Source organism: Strigops habroptila, chromosome 1 (assembly GCF_004027225.2).
Source record: "Strigops habroptila isolate Jane chromosome 1, bStrHab1.2.pri, whole genome shotgun sequence".
NCBI lineage: Eukaryota > Metazoa > Chordata > Aves > Psittaciformes > Psittacidae > Strigops > Strigops habroptila.
Genome location: NC_044277.2, coordinates 131,150,123 through 131,160,175, shown reverse-complemented (window position 1 = coordinate 131,160,175; position 10,053 = coordinate 131,150,123). Strand labels below are relative to the sequence as shown.

The 10,053-nt window shown below is 43.2% G+C and overlaps 1 protein-coding gene across 1 annotated transcript; it reads right to left on the bottom strand.

Moving 5' to 3' along the window:
- Positions 1–282: 282 nt before the first annotated feature.
- Positions 283–9,652, bottom strand: NPY (neuropeptide Y). The gene is made up of 4 exons (XM_030504810.1): positions 9,445–9,652; positions 9,073–9,260; positions 4,025–4,105; positions 283–1,096 (listed from the first exon to the last, which is right to left on the bottom strand). Exons 2-4 carry the CDS (start codon positions 9,258–9,260, stop codon positions 1,072–1,074), a joined length of 294 nt encoding a protein of 97 aa, XP_030360670.1. The 5' UTR covers positions 9,445–9,652; the 3' UTR covers positions 283–1,071.
- Between the last annotated feature and the right edge of the window lie 401 nt (positions 9,653–10,053).

Below are 10,053 nucleotides of genomic sequence, written 5' to 3'. Positions count from 1 at the left end.
CATGCCCAGTGTGGATCCTAGCTATACTGCAAGATACATATCTGCGAATTAAACCCACTTAAGAACAAGGGTAATGTGCTGCCATTATATTACATTACTTTGAATAAAAACTCTGAGAGTGTGTCTAAGTCCCTCATTAGGCTAGTGATGGAATACATAAAATGAAAAAAAAAAAAAGAAGAAAATGAAAATGTGAAGACAAGTTCCCCTAATCCCGGTTCCAAGTGCCTTCCCGTGGTTGAAAGAGAAACCACAAATGGCTCCAAATGAGAAAGGCTCAGATTGCAGGTACTCAAAGAGTTGTGATTTATCAGTGTGCTCTTTTACAAGGCCTTTGGCAATGTTAGACATATTTTTGCTGGCACAAATAGCTGTAGATTTGTCTTGGTTTATGAATTACTTTAGATATTTTCTGCTGCTTTGCATATTGCCAAAACAAAGATGTTACATCTGTTTCATTTAAAATTCATAACTCATGCTTACAGCCAAGCTTCAAACCAGTTTTGAGGAGTTAGCAGAATTAAGCAGTGACTTATTCCTTTGTAATTTCAAAATGCTATTAATCTTAATTCATTCGTCAATGTAAGTACTAAGTAAGTTTTTAGTCTGGTCATTCTGAAAAATCACCTCTCAGAACACTATTTTCCTAGTTTATGTAGTCTATGATAAATTATTTTAAACAGTTTTGCATAAATCAAGCAGCTGAGCTGACTTTGAGGCCACAATAAATGATATCTTAATTACTTTGCACACTAATTACTATAATAACTGTGACACTATTGTTGACCATAATACATTAGACTGCAGGGAGATTATAATTCAGTTTTAAGCATTTAAAACAACTCTTTGCTATACCAACGACACAGTTGGCTGTTTTCATTTAGGATATTATATTTTGGAATGCACAATAATTTATTTAAATAAAGGTATATACAAATATGATGAAGGAAAAACTCTACAGAATTCAGTACAATGGTTGCATGCACTGGGAATGATGCTACGATTTGCTTCATAGGTGTGCTGTATGAACTGAAACCTAGGAAAAGTTTTGACGGGGTGCTGAAAATCCCATCACCACATCGAAGGGTCTTCAAACCTGCAATACATATTATGAATAAAAAACCTCATTAAATACATTTTAAAGCCCCTTCTGAAAAATTCAGTTAGAACTACATAAAATTTTAATGTTAATAATAGCATCAATAAGGAATACATATGCATATTTGCAGTTGAATATTGTATATGCAACTTCCATCAAAGCAGAGGCATTGTGGATGGCCAGAAGCCCATATTTTGGTACTAGAACTTGCTCCTCCATATTGCTGCCTGGTGCCACGTTTTGTACCACTGAGAGTCACTGCAAAGCTGCTTTATGCCATTTAAGTAGCACTTGATGAAATTCAGCTAGAAAACTATGATATGTTGAAATACAAACATTTTTTGAAGATGCATTTTTCACTCTGGCTCAGGAGTAAACAATTTCCAAAGAGAATTCACTGAGCCAAAAAAAAAATCAAGTCGTGCTGTAAGCACCTTCAAACAAAACTGAAGTTCACAGTCACCATCCTAAAATAATAATATCACAATATTCCACTGCTCAATATCAAACATTTGAAACATGTTGAAAAGGGTGCTGAGGGTAGGATTTCATCCAGAGGCCCTCTGCTTGCAAACAGCTGTTCTGTCTACACAGATAAAAAGTCAACAAGTGGAAGAACATGGAGGAAAGAACATGGAAAGACCAGAGGAAATGCATTTGCCATAGTTCTTCCCATCTAAAAGCGGGGCATTTAGTCTTGATTAAACATCTAGTTTGCCTCCACAGTCATCGGAGAGACACTGACACCTTGAGAGGGCACTTGATATCCTGCCCATTTTAGGATGGAAGGCTCATTTTGGAGATACCCCTATCTCTGACTGGTTGCAAAGGCAGCCAAGACAACTACTTCACACTGGATACCTAACTTTTTAAAAGGCAGTATTAGAAGAGACATTCTCTTATTGAGCATTAAATGTTTTCTCACGACTCCACAAGATCAGAAACATGCCACATCAAGTTTTTGTCTTAAGAACTCACTTGTAAATCTGCTCCATTAACTGGCTGCATATATAACTATTTCTAAAACATATACCTCATTAATTTAAGTTTAGAACAATAGCTGCTGCCTTTCATTCATTCAGCCTGGCTTTCTCCAGGAAGAAGGCTTAGGCAGCCATGTTGTACCTGCGCATATGTGCTGTGTGTCAGCCGTCCACCCCTGTGTAGCTCCCCTAACTTCCCCACCAGCTTTCAAACCCTCCGGACAATTTCAACCAAGTCAGAGAGAGGTACGGATGTCTCAGTACTCAATATTGATACCAATATCTCAGTATCAATAAGGATATTAAGTTCCTGATATGTCATGAAACACAGAACTGGGTGGAAAGAAGACTTCATTATGTCCACACATGGAAGAAAATCTGGAGGGGGGTTCAGAATCCATGCAGGATTTTATCCTAGAAAACATATCCATAGGAAGCTAGACATCACTGTTCCCAGTACTCCCATAATTGTCGTCGATGAATGACAAATACCATACTCAGTTTAAAGTGCTATAGTGTTACAGGGGGTATGAAATAAAAATCTGTTTCTCATCAATTCTTGATCTTAAGTGCAGACTAGTTTGTTATTTTGCTCATGAGTTTTTGCTCCCCGGTGTGTTATAAATAGCATTATTGAAACAATAATAATAACCATAAAGTTTTCTTATGAAAGGGTGAAAATTACAGAGAGTATTAGAGTTTGTACTACCCTGTGTGTTGCCTCAAATTCATGGCAGCGGAAATTTCCCATTATATGAGGGCTCTGCCTTGTCATTACCAAACACAAAATAGTCTAATACATTTCACTGCACTCCATGCAGTTTTTACATAAGCATCTGCAGAGAAAACTGCATCCCCACAGCTGCGGTTAGTCATCAAACTATAAGTCAATGGTCTCCCTATGTGCAGAACTGCAAATCTCATGGACAATCTCCCTTGATGGCAGCAGCAATTTTGGTCACCTTTCAGTGAGAAGATCATGCCCCAAGTTCAGTGCTACAGACTATTACATTTCAGCACTTAAACTACTCTAATTGAGCCTTTGCAAAGCTAATGAAAGTGCAGAGCATTTACTTCTAGACTCCTGAGGAGACTACTGCATAAAACATTTATTTCTGCAGTAGACATATTACCAGCAAACTTCAGGCTACCAGTAAAGGCTTAAACTGAGCTTAATTGTGAGTAAAATTGAAACCAGTGTTTTCTTTCATGAGCCAAAACTCCCCTTGCATCTTACTTCTTCAACGTACTTCTCATCTGTGTAAACTGTAGTCACTACTACAGTATCTTACATTATAGCTAAAGTGTCGTTACCTACCTAGATAAATACAGCATGTACATTTGAAATCCAACTGTTACTTGTAACACCACTGTTATTTTGAACCAAATGCAAATGGAAATATAAAGGCCTTTTTTCCCTTCGTAAAATACTAGGTACAAACCCAATGTGAAATACTTCCTTCTAAAAACCAGTCCTAGCCATGCGTTTGTGTACAAGTTATCCTATGTACATATTTACCACTTATACGTCTTTAGAGGAAAAATTAAACCTGTTTGAGTAGCAAATGAGTAGAAATGGGCCATCTTTGGGGCTCCAGTATGTAAGGAATCATCATCAGGCAGAAGCATGTAATTTTGTGTAATAAAGCCCAGTATTGGACAAGTATGTGGGAACGCTTCTCTTCCTTCAAAGAGCAGGAATGGCCTGCTCCCAAAATCAGCAAACAAGAAGTTTGGACTATATTATATGTGGTAAGGCATTTCTTGCATTCATATGTGGTTCTAGCTCTTAACAAAGCAGGAATTAATGTTTTTAAGGACATGTTTACCCATCTGTTGCTGGCATATGTTTTTTCCCTGTGAAACATATTTATTGATAACAAATGAAACTGTTAAATGTAAATGAGAACCGAATGCCACTACAAAACCTCTTCATACATACCTGGATCTAGGAACATTTTCTGTGCTTTCCCTCAACAAGAGGTCTGAGATCAGTGTCTCTGGGCTTGATCTCTTTCCATATCTAAGGAAAGATAAAAAAAGTATATTTTTACATATGTCAGTTTTTAAAAATAAAGATTAAGACCAGAACCATTAGTCAATCTTTTTTCAGAAAAAAATTGATAGAGCAAACATAAATACAACTTTCCATCAAGTATTTTAACTTGACTTGACTTGGCCATGTGTGAAAATGTTCATTTTTCAGTACTACTTCTTTTTTTTTCTGTGTTTTCTGGTAATAATTTTGAATGATAGCATTGAGAAACCTAAATATTTCTCAATTTGATGGCTGTTCCTGGACACTCTAGAACCTTGCACCTTATTGATGTAAGCATGAAGAGGGAGGAAGCTGCACATGATGTGACCTCAGAGCATGTCATTCTTGCCTTCAAATGCAGTTCCATCATCTTACTAACTTTCTCATTGGTTTAGATGCTACTGTATCCTTCCTCAGAAATTATGCAAATGAGGAGATAAATTTATCTATTAAGTTAACAGAAAACAAAGCTCAATATGCCATATCAGCCTAGGAATCAGCCAAGATTTTTTAAGATAGCTAGTACCTTTGGGGCTGCCCAACACATAGCACATTAGGTCCTAAAAACTGAGCCACCCCAAGGTGATCATCACTCTTGAACTATGTGGCTATGTGAAAGAAAACTCTGATTCAGAATTCTTCTCCAATTAAATGGGATAGCACTGGCTACCTTTGTCTTGTATTTCACAGCAGACGTCTTTCTATTTGCAATTCCTGGTTCTTGAGAAGGAATTTGCTCTCTTTTCCCGAGAAAACAGAAGTGATAATGAGCAGCCAGCTTGACAGACATTTCATCACTATAAGGATTCATTAGCCTAAGAGCAATAACTCTTAGGAGCAAACGCTCCCTGGTTAGAAAGAATTAAGATCATGATTTGTAACTTGTGTGTGTAATCAGTCTGAACCACAAAGCACATTAACAGATAACAGCTTTGTGAATGCCACTTGAGGAAAACTCTAACTCCAGAGAAATCAAAGGTGTAAGGACGGACTTACATTTTATCCATTGCTATTGAGATGTTTCTCTTATGACTTGATCTAAACTTGGCAGAAAAAAAACCAACAAACCCTTCCCAAACTATATCTGAAAACCCAGCAGTTCTACCTGTTGATGGCATAATTTCCTGAAAAGTGGAAACATATGTCACTTTTCAATCATTATGATTCTATGATTTTATTCAACTCTTTGTATTTTTACATCACCTTGTTCATTCTAGTACATCATCTGTGCTCCAGAAAGACAAAGCATCAGTTTCAGAAATTTAAACTAAATTTCTTAATCTAAGCTGACTGAAAGCAGGTATCTGAAAAGAACCAGCCATATATAGTAAAATGCTATTACAATAATGCAATCAAGCATGATGTTGAATCAAATACCTTGCACTCCATCACCACAAAGGGATTTATTTCTTTCTGGTTCCCTACTCTGATTAATATGGATGTGACCTGGACTTCAACTGAGGGGGAATCTAATCTGCTGTTATGTTAAAGAAATCAATTTAACAAATCAACAACTTGCTCCAACAGCTCACACTTGAGCAAGACTCCTGTTGATCTCTCGATAAGTTTTGTCTAAGTAAGAAATAGGTAGCAGCCTCCCAGAGCGCAGAGGTTTGGTCAAATCGTGAAGACAGCTGTGTTGGGGAGATACCTTTTATATGAGTCCCTTCTGCACCTTAGCTAGACCACTGCTGCTACCTGTGGTGGATGGACCCACCATGTCCTCACACAGCAGAGCTGCACACAAGGTGATCACGGACTGTGACCAGCTGGCTGCTTTTCCTGTGTCATATGCCTGAGCCTCCTGTCTGCCCTGTAATTTTGCCACTGGGAAACAACCATGCTACAGACATACTAAAATGAGGCCGTGGACAAAGTCAAGGTCTTCTTACTGAACCAAACACTTTGGGAGATCTTTGTTCCAGCTGCTTCATGCTTTGCTCTTTGTCTACCCTGCCCAGCTCTGAGAAAATGTGAACACAGAAAGCCAGGCCTTTGTTCACTGTTTGGGAAACACCAAATTATCATCACTGTTTTAGAAGGATGAGGCTCCAAGCTTTGTGAAATTACCTGGTCATATTTTATGTTCAGCTTGAGATATCAAGGTCTTTTTTCAGGCATGCTGAAAATCCACAACTCCAGCTGAAGTCAAAGGGATGGAAGAGTAAATATACTTATTCTGATTAGAGACATAGTATCTCAGATTCAGCAAAATCGCAAAGCTTCCTATGAGAATTTGGGTCTTGGGAGTCAAATCCCATCAATGTCCAAGGCTAGCAACAGGAGGTGAGGGATCCCAGAAGCATCTCATGGGTCTGATTCAGAAAACTGACAAAAATCCCACGCTCTCAGGATCTGCTCCATTCCCCATTAAAAGGTGTTGACATGAAGCAGGAGCATCAGTACTGCTTAACTCAGACACACTTTCAGATATTCTCTGCCCTGCCTACAGTTCAAGTCATCTCCAGCAGAAATGGCCTTACTGTTTTACTACAGCACTGAACAGCCACAGATTCATGAACAAACTACAAGGTCCTGGTGACCTGCACCCTACAAGTACCTGTTTCCCTCAACTAACCTCAAAGGAGTATAAAGATGATGGGCACAGCACAGTCTAAAGCTAAGTGAGATGGATCTGAAGAAGGATGTCAAAGGAGAGAGGGAGCAAAGCAGCCACACAGAGAAGGTCTAAGGAGAAGAGAAAGATGCTCTAGAAGGAAGAAGTTTCATAGGAGCTGGAGTCAAGACCCTGTGTGTCAGGGGGGAATGACACTTAAATGCTTGGGTTAAGTCAGAAGCAGAAGCCAAGAAGATGAGCCAAAAGGTTATTCATAATCACAAACACATCAAACAAGACAAGACAGATGAACCTGAAAGCAAAGAAAAGATTGATTTCACTATCTACATGCTCGTACTGCTCCATCTCACCAGCTGCACAGTGACCAGGCTGCAGGCACAAGGTCTGGCGAGAGGCCAAGCATGGCTTCCTCACAGACCCTCAGGAGGATCAGGGTGAGCTCATGGACCCCTCATTTCCCCCCTGTTACGGGACTCCCAAGCAGCACCATGCACAAAAGTCTGAACTGAAAAGATGTAAGAAGAGAGAAAGCTTCAAGGGCATCTCCTGAAACAGACCAGCTCTAAATTCTGCAAAAGTTATTGATTCATTTTGCAAGTGCCTGTGTCACTGTCAAAACAGAGAACCTCCAGGAGCTCGGTTGAGCTTTTCAAATGGAGGTGGCAATTACTTTATTTCTGCACTGTTAATTCCCCACACAGTGGAAACAGCACACCTTTTCTTTTTCAGTTAACCTATGCAGTTAACTTTGAAATGTGTACCATGAAGTTGCCGTTGTGGGGGTTTTGTGCCAGCTTTCTTGTCCTCCCAGATCAGTTCTGTTCCCTCTAAATATGAGAGGGCAGGTGAGAAATCTAGCTAAAATCTGAAGAACAAAATTTAAATTCTGCATTGTTTTCTCCATCAGCAACAATAATCATTTCTGTTCATTTCAGAACCCAAATCCACACAGAAGAATGAAAGCAGTCTCTTTCTCTGAGTTGTGTACTTGTACCCCAGAAATTAGGGGAAAAAAGCTACACAGTCAACATTAAAGCAAGCATACAGGGCACATAGCAGAAACAGAGGTTGAATACAGAAAGAAGGATTGGGGTTCTTTCATTTGATTTTAAATATAACCTGCTTTTGGAGAGGAACCACCTTTGAAATCAGAGATGAAAGAAACAAAAGAAGAAACGAGAGACCAGCCTGGAGATCCCACCACATGCAAGGCAAACGAGCAGCAGAGGCAGAACTCAAGAATCAGATTATTATAGCACTAATCTAGAGACGAAGTTATCCGAGCACAGAACTATTACAAAGAAGCATGCCATACACATGAACAAGTTGTGAATATTGCTTTAAAAGTTCAGAACTGAAGAACTGTGTTTCTATCAGCCTCTTCATCTGTTTTATGCTATTAGTGCACTGGCAGACAGCGTTACGGGTTTGCTGGGAAAGCTCTCAGTTACATGATAGCCTCCCTTCTAATTTAATTCTTCAGACTTCTAGAGGAACAAATGAAAGCCTAATTTTAGACCTCCCATCTGGTTTTGATATTAAACAAATAGATAAATATGTCAAAGTTCTTCTGGGTCGCACACTATTCAGGGACCTCAGGGGAAACTTCTATTAATCACACAGTCTAAACTGGACAGATGCTTCCAAAGAAAACAGGTTTTGAATAATAATTTTTACTTTTTTAGATGAAGCCTTTATCCCTACTTTAACAAGCACAGTCATCCCTGGAAAGCCAGTTTAGAGCCAGGCAGCTCCAGGTCACACTCTTTCAGCTTGGGCTGGGGTTCTTGCCTGTGGTCCTGAGAGAGTTTTTGTTAGTACTAGTGCTTTTTGCACTTACAGCTGCATGAGGTAGCTGGCAAACCACAGAGCACCTGGGCTACTACACCTCCCCAGTAAGCCTAGAAGGGCACTTCTCATCAAAATCTTCACCAAAGTCGGTGGCAGCAACAGAAGTGGGACACTGCTCCTCCTGCCCTATCTAACTCCCTCCATCTCTCAGATTAGTTATGTTTTGTCCTTCTCTTGGGGGGCTCTCCTCATGCACACTGCCCTGCAGTTTGTGCTCCTGCCTGCCAGCCTGTCTGTGCCAGGGTTAGAAAGGGCTGATAGAGCAGAGACAGCATCGACACCCCTGCCCCTTCTGCCAGCGTGGATGCGGAAGTTTAGCTCCGGACCCAGAGGCGACTCAGGGGTGTATGGCTGCCCCACTAAATGGAGCCTGTGCACCACGTCTTCCTCCGTGTCGGTGGGGGAAGCAGGGCGAGACACCCAGGTGTGGGGGGCACCCCGCTTCCCTCCCCTCAGCCTCGCCAAGGAAAAAGGCATCCCAGGCAGTGGGAAAGGGGGATGCTGGCCCGGCCGCTCTGCCTACCTCTGCCTGGTGATGAGGTTGATGTAGTGCCTCAGCGCCGAGTAGTATCTGGCCATGTCCTCTGCGGGAGCGTCCTCGCCGGGGCTGTCCGGTTTGGAAGGGTACGCCTCTGCCAGCGTCCCCAGGCAGACCAGCAGCGACAGGGTGAAAGTCAGCACCGACACCCACAGTCTCACGGTGCCCTGCATCTGCACGGCGGGGTGGGATGGAGGAGAGCGGCCGTCAGCACCTGCCCCGACGGCGGGACCAGCGTGGCCGCCCCAGCACGTCCCGGGCCGCCCCCCGGCCCCGGCCCCGGCCCCGTCCCGTCCCGTTCCCATGCCCATGTCTGTCCCCGTCCCCGTCCCCAACCCGCCCCATCGCGGCACTCACGGCGGCAGCTGCAGCGGAGCGGCTCTCGGCTCAGAGAGGCGCTTCTTTCTGCCCGTGGGTCGGGGTTCCCGAGTGCGGGGCTCTGCGCCTCGCCGGGGTGTTTTAAGGCTTCCCTGCAGGCAGGAGGGGCCTCGGGCGATCACGCCTCGCCGGCTCCGACCCCCTCGCCCCCGCCCCGCTCCGCCTGCCCCTGTCCCGGGAGGGGCACGGCGGCCGCGGCCGGGCGGGGCTGAGCGGGGCCGAGGGGGCGGGCGCTGGTGCTGCCCCCCGTTGCCCCCCGCAGCCCGCACCCTCCGGCCCCCTCAGCAAATCTTCCTCGGGCTCTGCCCTGGGGCTTTGCATCCGGCTACCCCTCCCCGGGGCCCGGGCCCGGCCGCGAGACCCCGGTGCCGGTCATGCGGAGCCGCCGTGCCGCCCGGTGCCCGCAGGGGAAGGGAGCGAGTTCGGGGAATGGGTTTACCCCTCTCCGGAGGCGTCCAAGATTGAGCTTCCTGGCAGGAGTGCTGCCGGACATACAGCCAAGAGAGAAGGCGGTTTGGTGCAACCAGAAATACCAAATCGGTGCCACAGACTCAGACATCATACCTAGTAAATGGGTAAATCTTAAGG

Bases quoted from the DNA above. Each gene is read 5' to 3' on its own strand.
- NPY (XM_030504810.1), bottom strand. From the start codon at position 9,260: ATGCAGGGCACCGTGAGACTGTGGGTGTCGGTGCTGACTTTCACCCTG. The intron at 4,106-9,072 runs GTAGGCAGAGCG...ATCTTTCCTTAG, and splicing joins AACCTCATCACCAGGCAGAG to ATATGGAAAGAGATCAAGCC. The intron at 1,097-4,024 runs GTATGTATGAAG...TATGTATTGCAG, and splicing joins GAAAATGTTCCTAGATCCAG to GTTTGAAGACCCTTCGATGT.